Source organism: Clavelina lepadiformis, chromosome 9 (assembly GCF_947623445.1).
Source record: "Clavelina lepadiformis chromosome 9, kaClaLepa1.1, whole genome shotgun sequence".
Classification (NCBI taxonomy): domain Eukaryota; kingdom Metazoa; phylum Chordata; class Ascidiacea; order Aplousobranchia; family Clavelinidae; genus Clavelina; species Clavelina lepadiformis.
In genome coordinates this window covers 11186266-11212521 of record NC_135248.1, presented here as the reverse complement: position 1 = coordinate 11212521, position 26256 = coordinate 11186266, and the positions used below count along the sequence as shown (strand labels likewise).

Genomic DNA, 26256 nt, shown 5'->3' with positions numbered 1-26256 from the left:
ATATCAATCAGGTTTTCTCGACTTCTACGCAACAGACTCGTATTATTGTTGTTTCTGTTTATCGTAAATATTAGCACGAAAACACGACCCATGAAAAAGACACAAAAACAAACACACGCAATGAAAAAAGTAAAAAAAAGCAATTGCAATGTAGTTTTTTTAATACTACTACATGATCAAAAAGAGCAATTAATATTGTTAAACGAACTCTGGGGCGTTGGCTGTGGTCCAAGCTCCTATTTACAACATCCTGCAAAATATAATCATAAAAACGGCGTTAGTTGCAGATCTTAGAAATTGAACCGGACTACACAAACAGTCAACATCAGCGTCAGAAGTTAGTTCTATGTAAAAGTATGCCCACTACAAACTGACCTACATCAAAATCTCACCTGAACAATTTAAGTGGTCACCAAGCTACTTCGGGCAGCACGATTTTGTGCACTTGCAAGTTTTTGGGTTGCAGTTGCACTTGCTGCAGTCAGTGCAGTTTTCGCATTTACAGACACCGGTTTCTAAAAATACAACGTGTATGTTCAAAAACCATCCCCAGTTGACACGAAGTCCTACAGAACGATACCATAATTTTACCGTTTATAACAAAACAAAACAACAACATACCAGCACAGTTGCAAGGATCCATTTTAAATTTTCCAAAGTAGATTTCTTCTCACGCTTCAAACAGTGACTGCTCACAAATTTTGAAATTTCCGCGAAGTGTAAATGAAAGTGACAAGCCTCTCTGTATTTATATCCATGCTATGATTAGTCAGTGTTTTTCTTTCGCACATAGTAGTTAAAGAACAACGAACAATAATGTTAGTTATATTAATTATATGGTTAAAATTTAAATTGTTGTTAGATAATAAAAATTACTTACAATTAGTATAAGTTACTTTTAATTTTTGTTTAACATAATGTTTTAAGCTTCTAAAGAAATTGAATTTTTAAATTTAAATAAATTTGGATAGTTCACTTTAACACCAGCTGATTTTGCACACGGCACTACGTTTTTACTTTGCGCACGAATCGATAAATACCTGCTGGAAATAGGTTTGAGCGCATTTTAGCGTCGCCGTGTGCAATTTTTAGTACTTTGTTATGCTGTGACATAAGGCAAAGATTAGGCGGTATAAGATATTATGGATACTTCTTGCGTTGCATGTAGGTCCATAAAAGCTGTTGTTTCACAACTAAAATATCCCCGCAAACGAATACCCGTCAGACGGGTCAAACAATTGACAAAATTGTTTGATTTTCCAAATTTGAAGGATTGTTATTTATTACGCTATTATTTATTCAACCAAATTAAGACCGTGTGTACTTTTAAGCGCTCCACACAATAGGCTCATGAAAACACGCGCATATTTGTGTGAAGTTTACCAGTTCAAATAAAAGGAAAGTTTTCGGATGAGGTTCGAACACGATGCGTGGTTTGGTGATCTCAGGTTCGTCGTGAGTTTCCACCAAATTTGCTTGATTGTGCTTAACAAGTACAGTAACCTACTGTACAAAACCGGTGAATACTGTTCTCTCGTATACGGCTTGTTTTACTAATTAAGTCCGTGAGGTAGAGTTTAGGGTCAGACAGCGCCGAACTTGTGCAAGCAAAACCCTCCTGTACTATTTGTCTCTGTGTGCGATTTACACGAGAATGCATATTTGTCCTGTACGTGGTAGGCCGGTTCTGTTTTAAAAGCGCTTCGTTTTTCATAATTATTAGTTCTTTTGCTTTTTTGGCGCTTATGCATGGAATCAAAATTAATAAAAAACCGTATTGGGATAATTTGTTGTTAGAAGTTCGTCGTGTTAATCCCATGAGCATGATTCGCACTGCCAGAATTTATCCAGTTTTACAACCACAGGCATAAGCGTGTGAGAAAATGTTATGACTCAATACCGGATTTCATCTTCCTGTTCCTTTTCAACCAGCTTTAATTATGCAGGCTTCGTGTGGTACAGTATGATCGCCAAAACGCCAGGATTTCTCAGAAACTCTCTATGATGTACTCTCCAATCAGAAACAGTTTTAAATTGATGACGTAGTGCACGTCCAAACAAAGCCCATTTAGTTGCACTCGTAACCAGTGAGTGTCTTTTTATTGATGCAATGACGAAGCAAACGATGTAATGCTATGATTAACTGCATGTTGAATTCCGCAAGAAACTTGCATTCTCATCAGAGTTTCCTATTTGCGCCACACTGTGGAACCAATTGTATATTTCATACAGAATCACCGACCGATATGCTATATGCTGGTTAATCACAACAAAAAACTCATCAACTCTTATTTTAATAGCATTAATAAGCAGTTTATTTATGAAGACACAATAGAAATTGACTTTTTGTTTGTGATACCAATCTTCGTCGTATTAACAAGCGCTTTGTTTTTATATATAAGAAACATTAACAGGAATATTACATCCATGAATTGGTTCAATAAACGCTTTCGCTGACCTTTTTCAGCCAATAAGTAAAATTAATGTTATGGAGAAAAATAAAGACAATTCAAAGTTCAGTACGCATAAACTGTAACGCAAAAAGCAGTCAATTCGGCAAGCAACAAACAAAAAGGTTAATATAAGAAGCTCTCTCATAGCAAATGTACTCATAATAGCAACTATTCTATCAAACATTACTTTACAATTACATTTAGGAAAAGTATACGGGCAAATTTCTACTTTTAATGGCGAAGTTATACGGAGGCGTGATCTAAAATTTCGCTTCATGGTGTAGAAATTGTCATGCGACATTCTCTAAGGCTATTTGACTAAATAATCTGAGATTGATTCATGATAGCAAGATTGAAAAATAGCAAACACACTGAGTATGCAATTGAAAACCGATTTACCTCTAACCCATTAAGTATTGTAAGTGTGAATAATAATAACGCTGCAAAGATTTATTTCTGAACTCAGGTCAATCTAATCACTGAAATGTAGCAAGAGCACATCAAGAAGAGGTAAAGAAAGTAAAATTTAACTTTTGTGCAAAATTTACGGTTTCACTAAAAAGAAGTATTCGCGGGTAAGATGAAGAAAAGTTCACACCTCAAAATTAATTTACCTACAGTAAGGTAAAATAGTGAAAGTAAAACCAATCATTGTGTCAAAGTGGTTCAAGAGAAAACGAAAATTAATAGCAAAACAGTTTACAACAGTATTAATCAGATAAGATTAACTCATATGACCTATCAGTGCATAGGATAATGTGCAATACTTGAGCGATCTGCCAAGCGCAACCAGCTTTCTTAGCAATAACAGTTTTGCGATTATCTTAAAAATTTTCAGTAAAACATGTTACATGAATACCCGACACTGTTAACAACGGCCTCTGTTTACAAGAAAATCGTTTATAATAAACTGCAACGTGGTATTTTTGCAGTAAAACATCCCTTGCATGACAGTAACTTGATTCTTATAATGTAATTAATCAAGGTCATCTTCATCAGAAGCATAGTTGAACAATCTTCTGCCAACTTTCCGTAATGATAGTTCAAGATCCTGCAAAAAATAATTAGTTACGAGGTGCATTCAACCACTAACTAAATTAAGAGATTAATTTACAAATGTAAGCATAAGCTTGCTTTCTACGTTTTCAAGAAAAATTTTGCAGAGTTTTAGTAGCAACAAAAGTTTGTTTATCTGCAAAAATATTCCTATGTGTTCAAGCCTGTTCATTGAATTATTACTCCTCAATATACTCACAGTAAGTTCACGTTGTAGATTTCTTGGGTTGCTTTTCTTGATGGAATGATGCAAATCATCATATATATGGAAGTTAAAATGCTTCACTAGTTCCTCACAAAACTGTATCCCACGCACAGAGTTTCCTGCTTGAAATCATACAACTTGGAATGGAGATTTTAATTTAATATTCAATAAAACAAAGTTAATCCAATATAGTCAGATCTCGTTAATCCGGACCACTTTGTTTCGTCATAAAATGTCGGTTTAGCGGGGTATCCGGGTTATCGAAAAGCGAAAAATCAATCAATCTTGCAAATGCAGCACCGTGTTCAAAAAGCAGTATGCACCTTACTCCAATTCAAAGTATGCGTCGGAGTTTAAAGAGTGAAATTGCAACGTTATTATGCGTAGATAAGTATCGGCTATTGTTTTCGTCAACTAACTACTGTATCTAGGACAATCTTGAATCATTTTCGCTTCACTCTTAACAATCCCGTTTATTCGATTTTAAAGCTATTTATTTAGCACATTTTATTCCAAACTTTTGTCTCGGAGTCGGACAGCGGAGTTTCCGGATTAAAGGAGTAAAATGCATAGGATGAAATCGGGCTTCGGATTAACCAGGTCTCACTGTAATATGACTTTTATAACAATTAGGTAGAGTTATAATTGTTGCGTGGTATCGTATTGGATCTACCAGTAAATCATCCTTAGACGAAGCAAAACCATATTCAAAACTCAGCAGTGGATATACATTGCGCAAACACCAGCTTCCAAGCTTGCCAATATGCATTTTCTCACAGAAACATTTTTATGTTTTGAAACTTCAAGTATTAACGTTTACAACAAATAAACACAAATACTGTTTCAAGTGTTTCAAGCCACTTCAAGTGTAGCAAAGTTAAAAATGCAAGTTTCACAATAGGATCGTATATATTACCTTTCTCATCCAGTAAGGGACTCCTGCACATTATTCCCATGACATTTGGAACAACCACAAAGAGCCCTCCTGCAACACCAGACTTGGCAGGAAGTCCAACCTAAAATTTTACTGTTTTAGTATTTAATGCTGAAATTTGTAACACAAGGAAAACTTTAAAAACTTTGTAATCTCCATTTTTGTTACAGATTTTCAAATGCATAAAGTCCACAAAAAAATTATAGAACAGCAAGAACATCTTACGTGAAAAGCAAATTTTCCAGAATAGTCGTACATGCCACAGGAATGCATGAGAGAGAGGGTGTTGCGAACAGCTACTGGGCCCAGCAACCTTTTCTGATGCTCAAAAAGTGGACTGACGCCTCCGTTAGCAAATGTAGCAGCTGCGACGGAAGCGCTCTCACATGTTGCCGTGATTGCACAAAGTTGAAGGTAAAAATCAAGTGTGGGCTCAAGTTGAGTATTTGGGGGGAAACACTGAAAGTACGATAGAATAAAAACACAACAAATTTAAATATTTAGTTTTATTTAAGTTGAACCAATACTTTAGAGATAGATACTCTGGCTTATATTATTTTTGGGTATCTGGTTTAGCTTGACAAAACACTGGATACCAAGAGTCTACTACGTCTTTAGTTTAACCCAGTGAAGAACAAAAAGAAGAGAAGCTAGTAATAAGAGATTAAGAAGAGAGATGAGAACAATAGCAATGGAAACTGAAATTTAAACCCTAACTGACATGCTTTTGTAGAATTGATTTTTCAATATAGTGACTAATATTTCAACATAGAGGTAATGGATACACAACAGATTACAATAAATTACAAACAAAACAAAAATATGAATTATGCACTAACATCTTTCTCCATTAGGTAGTAAGCAATAGCAAAATTACGGTAGGATGTTTCTTTCTCCGAAAGAAAGACTGTATTGTCAAAACCAACTTGCTCTCTTCCACATAATTCAGTTATATTGTCCAAAACCTGAATAGGTAAGGATCTTGAGTCAGAACTAAACAGTTTTTACTTCAGTTAGCATTTAGAAGTAATGCAAGGAGGTTGGAGTTTACTGATATTATTTGACAAAACACGTCAACTAATTCACTTGCACAGATTTATTATGACAATCCATTGCCACAAAAACATTTCGTAATGTAATACGGAACTATGATTTCTCAAACGCTCTTCTATTTAAGCTTAGCAGATAAATAAGCTGTTTATAACATCTGCATGCATAGGCCTATATTTACCAATTTTGTTCACAAAGCTCCTTCTATTTTAAATTGGCCACACATGAAACATTGCTATCAAACTTACATAGTGAAATCGATCAGCAAGTGGCAATTCTGGTTTTATCAAAGAACAGATAACGATGGATCCAGCATTGATGAGAGGATTGTGAGGTTTATCTAACAAGACACTGCAGCTGTAATTACTTTCGAGATGCATTTACTAGACATCCACAAAGGAAGCAAAAAGGCTTACATAAAGTTAAACATAAAACATTATGCAATTAAGCTGCATGGTGAGAAATACAACAATAATATACTGTGCTCATGTTTCAAGTTGTTACTGTTAATAATTAAATACCAGTATAGTAATTGTCAATAACAATAATATTGTAAATGTTACTAGGATTGTATTAAAATTTAACTGAAATTACAAATTATACCTTCAGTGTTTAAATGAAGAGCATTAAAATAAAGGCCACTTGGTTCTTCACCCATATACTGATGAATTGTGGATGCATGGTAGTCTGAAACAGCAACAGCATATGCAATTGGCTTCACACATGATTGAAGGCAAAACGGCTGGTCCGTGTCACCAAAGGAATATCTAACAATGGAAAACTATGCTTAACTTAGAATTAACTCAACCTACTGTGCAAAAAATAAACACATGATTCATGTTAAAGGATTATACCAATCAATGGAAGCTAGGTATTAACAGATATTTAACTACCGTTGACCGTCTATCGTGCAAACAGATACTCCCCAAAGGTTAGGATCGGCTTTTGCTAACTGTGGGATGTAGTCAGCCACCTACCATAAAAATACATTTTTCAACAGCTAAGATTAAATGCGTAGCCTACCAAAGCAATAAAACATGCATTTGGGCAAGAATGGGTCCTGTCTGTAAGTGCTTTCATTTTAGGTTGAAAATCTGCCTTAAATGAGATAAACTGACAATATATAAACAATAACATAGTAAACTCACCTTTCCATCCATGTTATTAGCTGCTTTAAGATATAGCTTCTCAATCACCTTAATAAAATTTTGAAAGTTCGGAATGGCACAAGATTTCGAAAAAACTTTGCACATCAACTCCAAAGTCTTGTTATCGTCATCATCAAGAATGCTGAAAGGTTAAAAATTATAAAACCTTCACAGAGGCACTTCAGACAAATTTAAATACCGATAGTAAACATTTTATTCTCGACTTGTGCATAATATATTAAGAAGTGAATATACGCCCAAACAATGAAACATATAACATTGTCATAGATATGTATCAAGTGATAATCTCATTAACCCTAAAACTATGAAACAAAAAAATGGTGAAACCTACTGCAGAAAATCGTTCAAATTGATGTCGGTAGCATCATATTCTTTTTCATTTTTGTTCAACAATGTTGTTATTCTGTCACGAAAATTTACTAATCTTGGGTCTTTCCATAGAATGCCAGAATTTTTAATTCCCTATTGAAATAGTGTAGTAATAAAAATATCAATTAAAATTTGAAACAATTACCAAATCAACAAAAAATAGGCGAAACACCTTTGTTATAAAAGATAATTCATAACAAAAGATATTATATTTACTTCACTAAACATAAATCAATATGACTGTCTGTAAATAAGCCAAAACAGGTAATTTAGCAATAAAAAGCATAGTTTATGATTATGAAACTGTAAACAAGTTGTTTGCAGTTAACAAATTATACAGAGTTTTGTTTAATTGACTGACATCTTGTATCTTTTTAACAGTTACTGTTGAGTCTCCATTAGCAAGGATGCGAAATATCAAAGTGCCGGCTTCTTTTTCATTTTCTTGGTGTGTAGAAAAGGCTGAAGTGTTATTCCTGGTAAAAAATAGACACAGAACTGCTTGAATTACGACTACAGAATTACTGATTAAGCTTTCGTTCTATTTGTCCATATTCAAACATAATGCAACAGTACTTTCAACATATAGGCAATACACATAGATTATTTTCTATTCATAACTTTTCTGATGTTATTAAACCTTAAATTACCTTGCAAATGAACATCTCTTCAATAACTTGCTTGGTTTGCATAAGAATAAACTGCCAATGCGATTCATTCTTTTAAAAACTCACTATTAGCATATATATATATATATCTGGGTTACTAGCCTATTAGCAACTGTTTACTTCAACACTTCATCTTTCAAAAGCTTTAGGTATCAGTTACACCTAAAACATGGATACATTACAACACACAATACATGGATATACAAGGCACAGTGTCCACGTTTAAATGTCAGATTCCAAAACAAACAATATCCACCCATAAGTGTAACTCCTTTACAAAACTGGTGACAAAAATCTTGAACCAATAAAAAAGAACTTACTATTATACCACTTGCACCGCAACCTAAAACAATTTATCAGCTACTTGCATTGGTAACAGACATATAGGAAATATGTCAGTCGTACGTATCGTGATGAAGTAATAGTACTGTAGTATGTTCTATTCTTACCATTTGCTTATTGTAGGGAACACAAGCGACGTCGGGTTAAAATGTATGTTTCGCTTTTCTCTTTAAGTACGCCCTTCAAGCAATGCTGTCGTCATGCTGGCAATATGAAAGCCAAGAAGCGTATCATACCATGGCAGGCAGTTGATGCATTTTCTGTCATATTTGATTGAATTTGCTTTTGGAAGTATGTGTTTGCTTTGTGTGGGTTGTTTTTGGGAATTGCCCCGGGGAATTACCAATTCCTACAAATGCTTGAAAGAAAAATACTAGTTGATATTATGAAAGTTTAGCCCAACGCGGTGGGTTAGCCGGCCGAAACCTTGAAAACTACAATAGTCTTGATGAGCGTGAGACAAAAACTGGAGCCGAAAAAAGTAGTTTTCAAGCCCATGTCTTTCCGTTTCTGGTTGGCGTCCGATAAAACTATAACAAATAAATATCATATTTGATATTTCAGAAATCAGTATGTAAACTTTGGACATTAGTTAAACTTTTACGTCCCTGCGAACTATCCTGACTGTTTCTCCAGCATTATGAAGAAGCCTTAGAGAAATCTCTAACAACTTTTCTGGTTCTTCAAGGCCAAATTTCGTTACGATTCTGAAAAGTTTGCGTTAAATTGCGTATATCTGGCTCAAGTAACGTCGCGAAATATTGCATCATTTTTGTGTTCTTCTTGTTGAGCACGAGTAGTAAAAAAGATAGTAAAAGTAAAAAAAGTAAAAGAAGCACCAACGCGTAGGCTACAAGCAAGAAAGGTTTATTTGGTCAAGTTTGAAACCAAAGTTGAATCGAAATGAATGGAATGAAACGAAAACATTTCTCAGACATATTTAATTGAGGAAAAGAATGAAAAATTTGTCTCAAAGACCTATTGCGACTTGACCGCAACCCTATTAAGTGATCTACTTCGATTTTAAGCTGGCTTACAGGCACCAGGCGTGTTTCGGAATTCACACATGGGCAAAGTAAATAAAACCGGAAAGATTTTTTACTAGAAATGCATTTATAAGAAAGGTTAGGGTGCCGCAGAAATTTTTGTGTTGAAAATCCTGCACCAGCTTAATCGCAGGTCCTGGCCGTTCAGTCGTGATTTATTTAAGACATAGTATTTAAAACTAACCAGTTTTGATGAACTTTTTTAAGTCTTTGCTTGAACAAACCTTGACCGTTAAAGGGCAGTAGAGGGCAATAATAATTTAAATTTCGAATTCTAATCGTTGCAGTTAATAATGATGAGACAACCATAGGTACCCCATTTCAACGGTTGCAAGTGGCGTTTAAAAATTACACATTACCGAATGGTTACAAAATTTTGATAAGGTCCGTTATTATCAAAACCAGGAGAAACACCCTAAATGACAAATGTGCGTATTTTCAAGTGAAATTGAACAAGTGGCATTGACTTCTTGATACTTGAAAGGGAAACCAAAAAGATGATAACTGATGAAAATGTCCTTTTAAGAATAATGCAAAAGACTGTATTACAAGCCAAGTTTGGTGGTGATGGACTAAATGTAGTTTTTTAATTTTCTTTAGGCCTTCTCTATTCATTTTTTGCATTTTTAACGGGGCGAAAAGTTACTGATATCGAATGAGATAAGGAACAAGTCGACATACCCCGTCAAGAGCCACATAAAGTGGCATTTTGACCGAGAGTAAAGTGTCAATTGTTTTAGCGTTACTATCCGGAAATCTTCTAAAAGGCATTACAGAGACGTCTTTTGTGCTTTAAGGTTAACGATGGTTCCTATCAATTCGTATGGACTTAGCCTGAGAGACGAAAGTCGAAGGATCGCGTGCCATGGGTTCAAAGTTACGTGACACGAAAGTGTTATTCGGAGTATGGGCAATTGCGCGTGTTACCATCATAATAATATGGCAATAATGGCAGTCGAAGTATTTTGAAATAAAGAAACATCAGCTATAGCAAAAATTGCTAAATATGCCAATTTTATTTTACACTATATCAACATGCCACAAATGAAGTCAAATTTCAAAATGTTTGTGTTTCTTCGTAAACAAACGAAACCAAGACAGATTTTCCAATTTATATTTTGTTGCTACATACGCAGTGTGACAGGTTAGCTTTCAAAAAAATCCATACCATTGTTTAGCACGTCAAAATTGACGTCTAAAATCAAGAACACAATCGTTAAAAAGAAAGTAAAAAAACATGGCGGTTGTAGGCTGTTATGTCACTCCATGTAAATGTAAATAAACAAACAATCGCTTAAAATACCAATCATAGTTTTCTTTAAAAACCGAATAAAATGTCGAACTCTAGCGTGGTTTTCATATGTGGAAATGTTCTTTAAACAAAAAAATCTCAGACAGGACTGTGGTAAATTTAGCTCAAAATTATAGTGTTAGAAACAAGCATGTATTTTTGTCAAGTACAGCTTTGTTTTTTGCGTATTGGTATTTAGACAAGTGAGAAGTTTGAGTGAATATTTTATCTCTCGAGGCACATAATTCTAATATTTAAAACGTTCCTCCATTGATGGTCTCATTCCTTTGATCAAATTAGTATCGGGTTTTTTTTTTCAGGATATAAAATGTCGATTGTTTTAGCATTTGAAACCCGGAAATCTTCTATAAAGTGGAATATGGAGAGGGAATTATTTGTGCTTTAAGGTTGGCGCTGTAATTATTCTGTTTAGCTGAATAATGAATAAATAAACCTGAAAATACACCACCTTATATAAGGTCGCAAGAACAAATTCTTGCGTGCAAAGATTTGGACATAACATGGCACAAAATTAAGTTTTTCCCAGTGTATGATAGAAACGTGTCGCTACACCAGAAACATATATCTTTCAACACAATGGTAACTCAATTGCAGTATCTTAAAATGACAAAACAACCACTGAAGCAAAATACCCCATTTCAACTACATAAAACACACCATTTTCCCTCAAATGCGGCCAGATAGAGAATTGTTTAGTTTCTTCTGGTTTCTTTTTAAATAAACGTTGCCATAACTGATTTTTGTATTTATTATTCGTCGCTTGGTAACGTATGACAAGCAATTACGAAAATCAATATCATGACAGCAAGACCACAAATATCATCCAAATCCGATCAGATTTACGAAATCTTTTAATCGAGGTATAAAATAGACATTCGTCTGTGTGCATATACAGTTGATAAATGTCAGTTAAACAAACACAGCTCAAACAACAAATCTTTTCTTTTAAAAACCAAAGCAAAATTTAATCTTGGGCGTGGTTTCTGTGGAAATTTTCTAAAAATAGTGAATTGAAAGCAGAGCACATAGTTAAAAATAGTTCAAAACTAGCCATAAGGTATAGTTTAAAACAAACATGTCATTGTCAATTGCGATGTGTAGAGCGTTATTGCGGTGCATTGGTTAACGCTACGTGTCACGTGTCACTAAACCCCTTATGATCAAACAACTATTCTTAAATGCAACCGTCAAATTTATCTAAAGAAGTCAAAAGCTTTGATGAAACAAAATTTTTGAAGCTAAAACTTTTTAAAATGTAATAAAGCTAAATCTTCAAAAAACCTTTTTATTGAAAAATTAAAGTACACTTTCCATAAAGGGCAAGCATTAGCATTGAAATAAAGGGTTGGAGATTCTGTAGCGAAATTACATTGCCAGTTCTAAATCTTTCAAAATAATGTTTATTGCATTCATTTCCGTATTAATTGCAATTCAACAACAATAAATTTATAGCTAGTTCAGGTTTAACCGTACACAGATTTTTCATAACTAATACGAAATCACATGCCCACTAAGACATAACAAGATGTGATAACAAAATGCCTGGTTGTCTATGTCACTGTATACTGGTTCTTTTCGAATTAGAACATGATCATTGATTTGTTCTACAATTTTAAGCCATTGCTCATTGAAATGACTTACTTTTAGCCTCAGAGCTAATTGTCGATATACTGTAAGTAATCACCTATGTAAATTGAAATTACATATTTGGAATGTTATTTGCCGGTAGATTACCGCATACACTTTGTAACATCCGTGGCATTTGACCAACGCCCACTGCGTACTTTAGACATGGATTAAGAAAACCATTGAAATTAAAATTCCGTAGCCGAAAAAAGCAGATCCATGATGACGGATTTTGTTGCCTAACAAACGGGTGGTTGTTGACGCAGATAAGGTTCGTCGTTTGGAACATAAATTGCTTCTGGACCGTTGACATGGACATTGCTAGCCTAAACCGCTTAAGAAAATGAAAGACCACGTATAGAATCGATTGAAAATATTCGGAGTTGTTGTCTTACCAGGCGATTAGAGTTCTGTTGCACCTGTTCGCTGTTGTGTGTGTCATTTTTTGACTCTTGCACTCACTTTCAAACCAATCCGGACAAGCGAAAGGAAACAGATTGTGGCAAAATCAACACCCACTTGTCAGACCCTTGTGATGACACAATGCGGACTATTTACACAAGGACGTCCGAGTTCGAAGTGCGTTGGCGCCACTTATGTCAGATTTGAAACAGATTTGGGCAACCTATGGTGAAATCTGTGTTAGGTACAATGGATATAATTTGCTCTTCCGCATTTAGTATTGACTTGGTCAAGTAAAGCCCTGTCAAATAAATTTAACTCAGATTTTCTGACTGGTACGATGACGCCCAAATGGCGGCAGATTTTTTATTAGTCCTTGTTTATTTCACAGGAAAAAAAATTGAAAAAAGTTATCAAATATTACAGAAAAATGATATATCATGTGAGTTTAGCCTCAAAACGTAATTTTCGTATTAGACAGTTTTCCCTATTGACTGGGACATGCCTTGAGCTAATTAGACTTCCAGATCTTTTCTCCCATTATGACATAATTTGATGGTACATAATGAATCACAATGCTTTTTTCTCTGTCTTTGAATATTCGTTATTTTATTTGACTGGCAGATATTGCCTGATTAGGATGTCCTTAGTACGTGGGTAGCTGATGAGTTATGATGTTAAGTACTATCAATAGGTTTCAGTTAGGCGTCGCATAAGCACAGGAAAGACTACAGCTATCTGGTGTAAATGATTTCTTATCATTTGTTTAGTCTAGATGTCTGCGAAGTTTACTAAGATTTCTTAATATTGTAAATGATTTGTTGCCGTTCACGTTCATTTTTCACTATCATTTATGTCACACAAGTCAACTTTAGCGCACAGTTTTAGGGAAACCCTTCAAAGTAGAATCGATTTTTCTATTTTGAATAGGCATGACGTTACCTTCAGACGAAAACTCTGTGGGTGGCACCAACTGGAATGTCAAAACATAATATTTGGTTCCAGTCATGGTATATTAGGCCTGAGTCAACAATTAAGACGCATTGAAACAATATCTAGCATTCTAGCCTGTTCGCTTTAGCGTTTGATGTTATGTCATGATGTTACAAACATTGACGACCTTTTAGCTCGCCTGCCCGGCTCACTCGGGACATAAATCTCGGGCAAGATGAAAGCCAAATTCGGCAGTAAAGCGCTTAAATTAGCTGGGGTTGTTTTACCTTGTGTTGGTTTCAGTTTTAAAAATTTTTAATTTTATTAACTCTAGCTTTCCTTTTTGATCTGAAGAGCATCGTTTTATTCACCAGAACGGGGTCCTTTGGTATTTCGAGATTCTTATTTGCGCTTGTCTGAGAAAAATGTAATTGCAAGACAGAAGGTAGCTCGGCGTTTCACTTCACTTGTGCGTGGGCGACGTAAAGACTCGCGTAATTACGTCGAAATTGTGCGCCAGCTCAGGCAAAGTGGTATAAGGAATGCAAACAATGGTTTAAATCCGGCAATAACATAATGATTAGTTAGATGAACTCAAAGACCGACATAATTAAGCTAATTCACATAAGCAACGTAAATTGTTATAATTACTTCACGTTATATCGGCGAAAAGTTGATTCCCAGGCTTGATGTATTTCAATATTTTTGAAAGTTTGTTATGAATCAATGTAAAATGTTTGATTAATTATTATAGTTAAGGATCTGTAAAAAAGTTTGCTACAGCAAAGTTGTTCATGTTACAAGTTAATTACGGGCTAAGGGTGAATTTTGCAATTATGTCAGCAAGAAATTTGAACTGACAATATTATCTTAAGTGAATGGTTCATATGGATGATGTTTCAAAAGGTTCCTGCCCAATGAAATCAAATACCTGGCAATTATGTCGTAATAAACACCTGTCTCCTTTTCCCGTAATGACTGTTATTGTGGACTTTTCGTGGTTATTAATCCTCTGATTGTCAGTAATTGTTGACAGCGTTTATTAGTAGTACATGAGGAAGCTTTTTCGGCGAACTCATTAACTTTGATTGCAAGCTGACGAAAACGCTTGTCCTTGCGTGTTGTGTTGGCTTCCCAAATTCGTAAACAAGGTTTGGCTGATCGATATTCACCAGGTATTGCCACTTAGTTTTATGTTATGCTGTCAAATTAATTTGGTCAGCAATAATCACGAACACGATAGAAAACCCCAGGAGGCGTATGAGATTAGCGGAAAATCCGAGGATAGGACGGATTTAATTATCCGCACGTCAGTTGGGTTGCCTTGTTTTTCTCGTCGCTTGGAAAGTTAATCTTTTAAGCTTCGAACGTCGTTTATCAAATAAAGAATTGAAAACGTGTTTTGTTGGAGACTGGTGACAATGCCATGTATTGGCATGCCAGCGGATTACTACAACTAACTTATTTTGTTAGCTGGAAGATCTCCTCAGAAATCGGTTTTTATGTGTTATAATTTTGTCTTGAATTTTTAAATTTTCTTACGTTCAGGTTCAGTGATTCAGGAGATAGTGAACGATTTTATAGATGGTGAATGAGAATTGTCACAAAAACCAGTTCAGATGGTTCAAGAACGACATACTAGGGTATAGGTGCGTGGTTGGGGCAATGTTGTTAGATTTTTATGGCGGTTGGTCAACCAATTTCCGGTCGATTCAACCCTCTGACCTGGAATAAACAAAATTTAGATTTGACCAATAGTTTTAAGAGGTTGAGTTGTCGGGAGCTGAATTCACATCGAACCGATTTCATTTTTTAAGCGGGAAAAGTTTTTATACGACTGAATTCAGATAGCATTGACCTGAAGGCAATGCCGCTGTCAGTGGCACGGTCATTAAGTTATTTATTATAACCAAAATCTCAAAAGCCCCAACGTAAACTTAACATTCACCTTAATCCCATCCATACGCTTTCATAAGCGCATATGCCAAGTATTTGGACCAGTCAAGTGGTGGAAAAGCCATCAGCATTTGAACAGGTTTTTGTTTAGAGAAGGATTCGGTGTCAGCGAAGTAAAGCTCAAAAAATTTCCGAAAGTTTCAGTAAATGGATTTCGATCCATGTCCAGCTAAACCTACTTTGTGTAATTTGGGTTTATCCGAATAGCTATTTTGGCTCAACGTATATAGGCTATATGTCCCCTGCCGTGAATATTTTTAATAAAGTACCTTAACCCAACTTAACGCTGTATGAGCCGAGTCACGCTTACCAGAAGTCAGAAATGGAATGTTTGCTCAAGTGACTTTATACCATATACATAAATTAAACTGACCATGTATGTGCTATTAAGCAAATACCTAATGTCTTACTCCCGCCGTCAATTAAATACGTGACCATTTATGACGTACTTTTATGGCATTGTACGCGTATGTGAGCAACAGATTGTTTGCAGTTCGTATGAAGCAGTCATAAAAATTTGTTTCTCATTTTTATGAGTTTGTTTGATCGGTAATGCTGTAATCTGTATGTGTATAATATAACCACCACGAATAGCAGTAGGTGTTAAACAGTTCAGTTCTCTTTTCAGAAAGGAATTCACTGAATGTAATTTGTATCTGATGCCTCACACTCCTCTAAATCGGAATGCGTTGTACAGGCATATTACAGGTATAATTTACAAGTGGCATATGTCACCGGCTAAAGTTGTACAGGTTGTTTAATAGGTCAGATAGGTTGAAAATACTTGTTTCTTCTCTACTATAAGGCAACCAAAATATGTGAAGATTTATGCTGCCGCACCCTGTAAACTACATCAAACCAATTTGAAATAGATATTCCTGCGTGGACACTGGTAGGGTGGCGTGCGGCCAAGTCGTTACGCAGCAATTTCTTTCGCCCTGTACACATATACACAGCGCTTATTTCGCGGCAAATTAGAAGTACTTAAGCAGTTATAAACCCTAGTTGCGTAGCAAACTGTGATTTACTTTTTTACGTGCAGCGATAATATTTGTGACCTTTTCGTCCATTGATATCAATTAACGTGTCATGGTGGCTTATGGGCGTAGGCCGCTTTTATAATCGAAAGTGATTTATTGAAACCTGTTTTCGCTCTTCGGGAAGATGTTGTCAACTTTATTTCCTTTTTGTGAGCTTATTGAAAATGATCCATGCTGCGTTTTAAAAAATATCTTTTCAAGTTAGTTAGGGCATACACCATTACACCTTACGCGTGTTCGGCGTGAATGGGATATAAGTAATATCGATCGTAACAAAGAATCTAATTTAAGCGAGGTCAAAAGTAAAACTGAATACGATGTAATAGATTGGCCTAGACCGGGATGGGTCATTTTGCGACGGCGGACTGATAATTTCGTCGCTTGGGCATGAAATGGGGGTAGTTTCCGTTCTATTTTCAACGTTAAGCCAGGGTCATGGATGCTTTCAGATGAAAACATGACGCATCACGCAAGAAAGTCAGAAATGGAGAAAGTCGGACTTGTCCGCTCGCGCATATCACAATAAATAACATCGTGAAATGATTTGTACCGACTGAGGTTAGAGCCTAGACATTCGGTTTTGTTTTGATGAACGCCTATGCGGTCGTTATGTTTCTTCGCACCTCATCCTATATTTAGGCCAAGGCGTGAATTCTGTTAAGCATTTCCTAGGAATAGTTAATGTTGTTGACATTTCAAACTTTGCTTTTATAACGACAGTGTTTTCGAGAAACGTAGTTTATTGCGTTACCTTGTGTACCTAATGGTTTTGCTATAGCAACGATCGAGTTAGATGTTGTTTAAAAACAGCTTCGCAAAAGCATGGGGTTAACAGCCGCATTTTAGGTGACGCTATATATACATCCCGTTTTCCTAAGCCAAATGATGTGATTGCTTGTTAAAATAGAATACGTCAGCGTTGTCGTGAGTAAGTCAAAAAAATATTTGGAGAAACACAGACGTGATGCACCACCAATCTATCATAAAACATTTTGTCGCGCTGTTAAACTTTGCTGTAGAAAGAAATACAAACGGCAATTGCTCACAGAGCTACTGACAACGTTATTCTGGAAGTCAAACGCCTTTGCAGAGCCAAGTCTCTGCAACCGAAAGTAAAAACCGCTCGACTTCAGGCTCAGTTTAAAGCCAAAATAAGTAAAAAAAGGTCGGCGGCATTTTGCCTGAGGGCAGCAGGTGCGTCCAAGGTTCGACGCGCGCATTCGGAACACTTGTCTACGGTTGGCTGATGCTACCTCTCAAAAGCAAAGTTCTATCAAGGTTGCCCTGGATGCATTTGCTAGCAGTCAGTAGCATTGATAGTGGAAAGAGGCATTGCGTCAGTGAGGATTTATAAGTCTTCCGTCAGTTTATGGATTAAGTGTTGCGCAACAGCGGTGGAGATCAATGATCAAAATCTAGATCGATAATTTCTGTTGTATATAGAGAAAAGCCTAATTGGAAGTAGCTATCGATTTTAGATGGATTTCTTTGGTTAAACTGCGCATGATTAATGCATTGTGATAGGAGCTGTTAGCTTAATGCACGTAACAGTAACATAGCGTTTGTGGAGCATTTTCTCATCAGTCAGTCGACGGTTGTTTTTCTACCTTCACAACAGTTTCGAACCGTTCAGGTAGCTGACACGTAGGCTACTAAGTAGAGTATCGTCAAGGTTTCGTTGAAAAACCTGCCATTACCTTCTTAAACATAAAATTGTGCCCCTTTTTTAGTTCCTTGTGTAGGTTACTAGTTACAAGCAACAGCAGGTCTTAACTTAGCCTAAAAGTCAATCTGGTAATTAGAGAGTTTCTGCGATATCTTTAAAAGGTCTGCCATAAAATTAATGGGAGCTATTTAAGCGTGTCACTTAGCTCAAAATTTACGACTTTCACGCGGGTAGGGTTATCGAGAAAAATTTCAATTTCCTTAAAACGTGTTTTTCCGATCAGTTTTATCGGCTTGTGTGTTGTCTTTGACTCATCGTCTCAACCCTTTTATCCCGCAGCTTGTAAATACGTTAACTGGATCTCGATTTTCTTGTGGCTATTTACGCACTGAACTTAACACGGCGTAAAGATTACGGGTGGACCTACTAAAATTTTAAATTTACCCTCGTAAATACTAGTTGACACTTTACGGTAACCGTTGCCAGTTTACTACCTATGCACGTTACGGGAAGGAAGCGAGCCTGCGTAGCGTTGTTATGTAGTTGAAGTTTATGGGAGTCAGACGCTTTCGTAAAATTTACGACTTTGCTGTTGCCTTTTAAGAATGCTATGTGTTGTTATTTATCCGGAATCATGATCACTTTTATGTTGATCATTATATGGGGCTCAGTAGTCAACAGGCAGAAGATGAAAAGCAGCGTGCGTTAGTCATAAGCTTTAGAGAGAAATCTCAAAATTACAAGATAATTAACATATCCCCAACGAGATACAAATCCCACTAATTTTCTTTGTGCTTTGAAGAAAGTTGATAGTTACAGGACATGAGTTGTTCGCTGGGAAAATTAATAGTCAAAAGTTTCACTGTAGCACATCGTCACCTGCTGCAGGTTTAAGGTAATTACACTGCCAGGGCACATAACCGGGAAATGACTCAAATTTTGGGCTTTATGTCGTCACATAGTGCTTCAGAGGTGATTATTAGGTCATAATCCGGTAAGTGTTGCTTTGTCGGCCACTCTGATTATTATTTATCGAAGAAGAGTCTTTGAAGCAAATTTTCGGGTCGCTTAAACCAAGCATCTGACAACCTTGACGCATTGTTTGTCTAAGACCTAAGTCCATGATCTTCCGTTTCGAAATAGCGTAGCAGTGGACCGTTTTGAGCTCTCTATGCTGTGTTAAAATTATTTCTTTTCTACCGTTGCTCAATGTCATTTTCGTCCGTTCCGCGATTGACAAACTGCTTCCGCTTTGCATTATAAAGGTTGAGATTGTGGAGCTGATTGATAATTCTGGGAACCCCGTGACGAACCCAACCCCAGAGGAGTGTACGTCATTGACTTGTAATGGAGCGAGACAACAAACTGATCGATTATGACGTCACAAAGTTGCGCGATTAGCAGAAGAAGTGAAATTCGTTTTCCTATATATATAAACGAAGTCCGCATCACTGTAGCGCACAGTTGAGAAGGCTGTTTGCCTGATCCCAGACGTATCAAATTCAATGCCGGGCAAGCTGTGTTGGACGTGGCAATATAAATCACTTTTTTGTCTTAGGTTTTAGCCTGACAACGTTATTGAGTTACTGTTAATAGATTTTAGCGCGGAAATCCTAGAACTCACTTAAAAGCTCGAAGCAGTGAGATTATTAACTTCTCCATTTTGCGTTGCAGGTTCATTAAATTTTTATGCGTTAAGTCTAGACTAATTGCTCGAAAAAACGATGGGAGTGCTCAAAGAACTTTCCATTTCGAATAACTTTGACGTGTCTCGAGGAGCTCTGGATGATTGTTACAAGCCTAAAGAAAAGCAGTGTCACTTGAACAAGCGAGCCAAACTGCTGGCGAAAAGACAGGAGCGCCACATGACCGAATCTGAAAACCATCATCCCAGCACTCTGACATCACTTGGATGCATCCACGATGGCGTCACACATCACGAGAGTGACGTAAAATCGACGTCATCGAGAGGCAGTAACGATGTGGAGTTACCGTGCGATGTGTACGATTCAAATTTGGAGAACAGCGATTGTTATTATGACGCCAGTTTGGCGCAGAAGTGCCATAAACTCCTACATCAAAGCGGGAAAGCTTCCAGCAGCCGTATCCTCCTCTTCCCAGAGGAAGAATGGGCGAGAAATGCTCCTGGAATACAATGGAGTATTAAGATCAACAGGTGAGAACTTCTGCACGTATTAAATTTTCTGAATATTAATTTAAACCGTCGAAATCAGCAATGTAAGTTTTTCATTGCTTTGTATATACGTTAACTGTTCGCACTATATTCACATGGTAAGTTATTGTTATGTACAGTGTTTTTTGTAGCAATACTTAATCTTGAACGGCATCGATTATATCACAGCTATTTCTGTTTTGTAGGTGGTGGAAGCGATACTGCACCGTAACCGAAATCCGAGCAGGAGGCCGACAAAGCATTTCGGCGGTGGGAAAGATCGTCCAAAACCGGGACGGGACCCTCACAATCCTCGGCCGTTTCAAACGCAACGAATACCCGGACTTTCGTCTTCACTTGACCGCCCGCGTCACAAAGGACGATTTTGAGCACGGTTACGTTATGACTGGTGCTCTGCAGCTGGGTGACCTCAAAGGTCAAGGATCAATGGAAATTACGCATTTTGCCGTTATGCCAAGATACCAAGGCAAGGAAGAATAGAGGGGCGTTGAACTGATAACTGTTGTAACCAGTTGGAACCCCCTTAAAAAGACGGGCGATCACGGAAAAGTTATCCGTTTCTGCTAGGCGAAGAAAACACACATTTGTTGGAAAAATACGGATCCGTTTTCGAAAAGTGTGTTGTCGTTGGATGTTGTATTCGTTGTACAATGCAGCCTGCAGCGTTACACTGTTACAGTGGGCCTGTCTTAACAATCGTTTGTGCAGCTATAAAGTCTTAAATTATTTTTTCAACGCGGACTAAGTATTATGACGTACGTAATAGCTTATCTTTTCATCAATCAGTTGATTTACTTTTCACTGGAATCGGCATCGTGTGAAAATTTTCGTTATGCTTCGGAGCGAGACCAGATGAAGATAGATGCACAACAATGGAGGCATTGTTACGCATATTTATTACGTTTACGGCGATTACGTGAGGAACACATCGTCGTCGTTACGTCTTGTTTCAAACTAACAGTGCGAACAGAAAAAGTGTTTTCTGTAGCACCAAACAGTGAAATCTTTTCGAATACTCAGATCTTCAATCTTGTTGATTGACAGTTTCCTTGTAAGCGCCGAGGGAAAGGAACAAATCAGTTATTTCAAGCTATGATATCACGGCCCAATGGTCCGTATTTTTTCAGCAATCAACATCTTTCATCGTTTCTCAAATTACGTCGTTACTCAATATGTGACGTCATTAGTTGTCGATTATTACAAAACTGAAATCATTGTGACATACCACGTATTATTTTTGTGTGTCGAACACTGCATAGTTGTTTGTAACCTTGTCCCAAACGACAAGCAACTACGCCGATATTTGTAAACTGACGACAGTTACTTGATGGTGTTGCTCGGAGGTAAACAGATTGTTTATCGGAATTTCGCTGCGTCCCTTTGCTGAAAGTGTAAGGGCTATTTTATTCGCTTCAAGACGTTTATCAACGAAACCTTTTTCTTTTTTGCCTTTATTTTACACGTTACAGACGATCTGCTGCTAATACTTTAAAAAGTCAAACTATTTGTAAAAAAGTATTTGCCGCTGGATTTGACATTTGTTAAAGTTTGTCTGTTGTATTTTACTTTCCATTACACAACCGTGTTTTGACGTAGAATCGATTCGATTCTTATTATTTCTTTACAGTTTAAGTTCAAATTCCATTCGCTATCATCCGTCCATGGCACCGATCTTATTGCAGTGTTAGTTTTGAGATGTATTAATACGTTTTTCAGCGCCACAACTTCCGATCTAATTTAGGTGTGTCAAGTAACGCATTTTTTCCATAAGTAAAATGGCTTACGTACTCCAGTACCAAGCCTCGTCCTGTACCGATACGAACAGTGGTAACTTGCATATGTTAATTGTAATTAACATATCGTGTGTTTGGTAGCTTTCAGTTTCTTGATGGCGAAATTGCTTGCACAAGTTTCTTTAATTATCATGTTTTTTATTTTATGGTGCCAGTTTTTCACTTTTTTCTGCAATACTAACAGGTTTTACGCTTTATGTGACCTCATTACTTGCTCTCCTTCATTCTTCTTCTTCTTGTCATTGAAGTGTTTTTTTTTTCGAATAAAATTTGAATGAAAACAAATATCTTGTTCATTTCACCGCTGCAATTGAAAATTATAAGATAAAAACAGCAGTTGATAGGTTTATGTCAGTTTTAATTGAGCGAATCGAGTAGTGAGACAGTTAGTCAAAAAACAGTTTTACTTAAACGCGGCATCACTGCTGTCACCTTCCGCGTTATGACGTATGAGGTGATCGATTCGTTAAATTCTAATATTGCTTGAGTTTGAAAATAACAAAGTTATGATCTGTATTGCAAAAAAATATGTTTTTAACTGATCACTGAGTCAGTTTGATTATAACTTACGTATAATTTTCATGGTAGGCTATTTATTTTTCATGCCGTATGTAATAGCGACTTTATACATATAGTTCCATAACCTACTGTATTAATAGCACTGCAAGTATGATATAAATTCGGCCAAAAGACACAATAACAATGCTTGTAAGTATTGTATCGTCATGGTGATGCTATATTCACTTTTCTATATAGGTGTTGGTGGTGATAGTAAATCAGTATAAGATTAGGTTACAAGATTATCCCAAAACCTGTCGCCGATTTGAACCGATTTCGTTATTTGCCAGTTGATTTGAGGTTGTACACTTAAATAGATTGATCAGCTCAGAAGTACACAAATGCCTTTAACATGACAAATTTCTTTAGTGCAGCTGTGAGTTCCAACAACGAAATACGATTCATTTGCATTCATACTGTGATTAAAAGTGCGCTGCTATATTTAAAAAAACCCATTGCTTGAAATTCTAAAACTGCAAAACCCTTACACTTAGACTTAGAGGCATTGCCTTACTATCAAGACAAAGCAGTTTATAACGGGGGATACTTGGCAAAATGTTGTTAAAATAAACCCCCCTTTGTGTGTATGATTGTGTGCAAAACACTTTTACAAAAGGGAAGAGTCTTTTGTAGCTATAATTAGATGCTAGTCTTCTTTATTTTGATCAGCCAGTCCTTGCACGCAACAGGTTTAAAGTCCAAGTTAGACACGACGACAATTTGTCGAGATTATGTGATGATGTACATAAAGACAATCTATTCGAAGAAATATGTCCGCTGTGTGTATTCACTTGTTATGAGGCAACATGCGTAGTCATTTGGGGGACAAGGCGCCCGCGAGCAATATACTAGAAAAAGAGATTTTCTTACAAAAAACATACAATATAAAAATTTATTTCCGCTTGATGAAGGGTCTGGCGTCGTATAGCCGACGCATTGCGACCAACGGACTAAACTTCTGGCAAATTCAAAGGATTTCTCGTCCTACTATGTGCGTGTTGTATTCTTGTTTGGAGCCCCGCCTTCCAGCACGTGGTAATCACTGCCGCCACCTGCGAGTTAGGAAAAAACGTCGAGTTGAAAACTGGTAAACAGGTCATTCGCGTGCGAGCTACCAAGCCCCACGCAAAGACACTTCACTACAAAGCTGCGCGGAAAGGGTCCTTTCTTCCTCAATCCTGTCATTACTGGTCACGTGGGGTAAGGATCTTTCGCAGCAGGTGTTTCGTTGCCAAAAACATTCACACGCTTATGATTTGAAAATGTTTCGATGGTCTTCAAAAAAATTGGAAAGCAAAACCTTCTCAATTTTTCAAATTTCTCCGTAAAAATAGCTCCCACACAAGGTAAAAGCAATGCGAAGTGTATCCATAGAATTGCTTATGACTTCCACTTATGACCGTATTAGATGGTCAGGCAACGTTAATGATTTGTTTGAAGCTTTTGAACTTTTCTAAGATGAAACAACATACAAAATTGCTTTAGAGTAGCCAGTTACAGACGGAATCTTTGGTTACTTTACAGTCGAGTGCACGCTTGATTGCACCCGCACAGTTTTGAACCGTCCATCTGAAAAACCATATCAAAGAAAATGCGATAAACACCTAGTCCTGACCTAGATGAAACGGTTTTGAGTAGACTTAGGTAACGCCCCCATCAAAGCCTAACAGTTCTTAGCAACGTTGAATACCTGTCAAGGTTCAAAGACCCGTTAAAGCACAATTGAAGTGGTTTAACGTAACGACCGTTACCAAACTCCTGGTTAGCCAATCCACGTTGGCTTTGAAATGTTTGAATGCAAGTTTAAGCCCCTTTTATTGCAGTCTTTGAACTGCAACAGCTGCTTCCTGGGGATCTTTGTTGTAATATAAGCACTTTGTCTACGTCATTATATAACGTAAATAACGTTAACTTTGTCTTTACTTCTCTGTCTGGGGTCAGGCTGCCAGCCATCATTTACGTCAGTCAGTGTGCTGTTGAGGCCCGTTACGTATAAACAGTAGTACATTATTGCCAAGGCATTATGGGCAGACAATGTGTATAATAGCAAAACTTTTATTACCAAAGGAATACAAAAAAACTTATAAAAAAGTAAAAACGCTTCAAGTATAAAAATACCTGAAAATCTGAAAAATATTTTAAGTTATTTACTTTTACTTAAATATTTCTTAAAAATTTTTCAACTTGTCTTACATACTTATACTTTAAATATTTTTTAAAACAAAGTCTTTACAGAGATATGACAAACAAATTTGAAAAGTTAAACGCCAGTAATTAACTCATTTAAGAATAATTAAGCTTTTGTAAGCAAATGTCAAAGTTTAAAAAATTAAAAGAATACTGTAAATAAAGATGGATACCAAAATAATGTAGCAAGCTTTTGGAGATCGTAGCCTCGAAACCATGCCATACATGATTATGACGACGGTGATTCTGACGTATGACTATTTCCCAATCTGTACTGTGTTAACGCAAGTACACCCGCCATGAATCAGCTGCTTCTCACCACCATCAGTCGGAACCGTGGCGCTAATCAAGCGACTTATGCGGTTTCCATCCAGGGTTGCCTTATTGGCAACACTGATACAAGATCGACAGAGGCATGAAGCTTGCCGAACACCACCAATTAGTCTTTCCTTGTACGGTGACAGGCTTTTTCGTGACGTTTGGGAATAGGTAGGGTCGTACAAGTAATCCTTAATCTCATCGTCTTCCAAGCACTGATCAGAGGGAGAGCGTTTAAGTCGGAACAGCTTGTTTAGAATAAACTTTCCCCCATTACTTGAGTCGTTGTCTACTTTCCGTCCCAGGTTTACGTTGCCTGAAGAACGCAAATCGGTCTTGTCGCTTCTGAGGCTAAAACACAGTATTTTATGTCTCGTGAGCGACATCGTACGCAAGCAACGAAATCATATAAAGTAAAACGGGAGAAAGCAAACAGTTTCTTGAAGAAGATTGTTAAAGTATATAGTCATATGCTAGGTTTTATTTTTCATTTATGGTTGACTTACCTGCCATATGAATGCAAATGTTTTGCTTCTAATTCGCCATAAATATCAAGCATGGCTAGCAAAGCAATTACACGTATAAAGTTCCGGACTATCTTACTCATTTTGTAGTGAACAAAAACAATTACTTTCCAGCCTAATCTAAAAAAAGATATTTCTTTGCAATTATAATATAGTTTCAATAACTTATATAAAATGAGTTTAGTTTTCTGGCAAAAGTTTGCTTTTATAGCCAGAGACATTGATTACAGTTGCTTTTGAATGATGTCATGTTTTAAAGTTATCACGTCACGTCATTTATTATGCAAACGTCGTCTTTGGGGCGAAACTACCTTCTTAGATGCTTAGTCTTTTGTAAGGCAACATAATTTTTAGTTGCGTATGAACTGTTTCACGTTTCTGTCGTAAAAATGATGTATTCTGCTTTTTTTCAGCACTTCCTTTCTGGTGACTTAGTCTGTTTACATCTGAGTTGT

The 26256-nt window shown here is 36.7% G+C and overlaps 2 protein-coding genes and 2 long non-coding RNA genes across 7 annotated transcripts in view; 1 reads left to right on the top strand and 3 right to left on the bottom strand.

Moving 5' to 3' along the window:
- Positions 1–42: 42 nt before the first annotated feature.
- On the bottom strand, positions 43–778 carry LOC143470588 (uncharacterized). Its single transcript, XR_013119380.1, has 3 exons — positions 622–778; positions 393–515; positions 43–250 (listed from the first exon to the last, which is right to left on the bottom strand). It is a non-coding gene; the product is annotated as an uncharacterized LOC143470588 (long non-coding RNA).
- A 1499-nt stretch (positions 779–2277) lies between these two features.
- On the bottom strand, positions 2278–8779 carry LOC143471103 (glutaminase kidney isoform, mitochondrial-like). Of its 3 annotated transcripts, XM_076969456.1 has the most exons (13): positions 8354–8779; positions 7887–7955; positions 7598–7712; positions 7199–7329; positions 6847–6988; positions 6592–6671; positions 6302–6465; positions 5947–6038; positions 5488–5613; positions 4874–5107; positions 4631–4730; positions 3709–3836; positions 2278–3504 (listed from the first exon to the last, which is right to left on the bottom strand). In XM_076969456.1, the coding sequence occupies exons 2-13, from the start codon at positions 7952–7954 to the stop codon at positions 3430–3432; spliced, it is 1455 nt and encodes a 484-aa protein (XP_076825571.1). In that variant the 5' UTR covers position 7955; positions 8354–8779; the 3' UTR covers positions 2278–3429. The 3 variants fall into 3 exon arrangements, with proteins under 3 accessions (XP_076825571.1, XP_076825570.1, XP_076825572.1); XM_076969455.1 differs by lacking the exon at positions 8354–8779 and having other exon boundaries at positions 7887–8325; XM_076969457.1 differs by lacking the exon at positions 8354–8779 and having other exon boundaries at positions 3709–3833; positions 7887–8323.
- Positions 2278–26256, bottom strand: part of LOC143471106 (uncharacterized) — a 49698-nt gene continuing 25719 nt past the window's right edge. The window contains exon 2 of the long non-coding RNA XR_013119478.1: positions 2278–3363. This is a non-coding gene — a long non-coding RNA (uncharacterized LOC143471106). The remainder of the gene's footprint in view (positions 3364–26256) is intronic.
- On the top strand, positions 18731–22499 carry LOC143471004 (uncharacterized). 2 transcript variants are annotated; one of them, XM_076969317.1, is made up of 3 exons: positions 18731–19221; positions 19493–20403; positions 20607–22499. In XM_076969317.1, the coding sequence occupies exons 2-3, from the start codon at positions 19952–19954 to the stop codon at positions 20899–20901; spliced, it is 747 nt and encodes a 248-aa protein (XP_076825432.1). In that variant the 5' UTR covers positions 18731–19221; positions 19493–19951; the 3' UTR covers positions 20902–22499. The 2 variants fall into 2 exon arrangements, with proteins under 2 accessions (XP_076825432.1, XP_076825431.1); XM_076969316.1 differs by having other exon boundaries at positions 18731–20403.

Excerpts from the sequence above, each read along its gene's own strand:
- LOC143471103 (XM_076969456.1), bottom strand. The coding sequence starts at position 7,954 with ATGAATCGCATTGGCAGTTTATTCTTATGCAAACCAAGCAAGTTATTG. Across the intron at positions 7,713-7,886 it reads AAGAGATGTTCATTTGCAAG|GAATAACACTTCAGCCTTTT; the intron begins GTAATTTAAGGT and ends ATTTTTTACCAG. Across the intron at positions 5,108-5,487 it reads ACTACCTAATGGAGAAAGAT|TGTTTCCCCCCAAATACTCA; the intron begins GTTAGTGCATAA and ends TCGTACTTTCAG.
- LOC143471004 (XM_076969317.1), top strand. The coding sequence starts at position 19,952 with ATGGGAGTGCTCAAAGAACTTTCCATTTCGAATAACTTTGACGTGTCT. Across the intron at positions 20,404-20,606 it reads TGGAGTATTAAGATCAACAG|GTGGTGGAAGCGATACTGCA; the intron begins GTGAGAACTTCT and ends TCTGTTTTGTAG.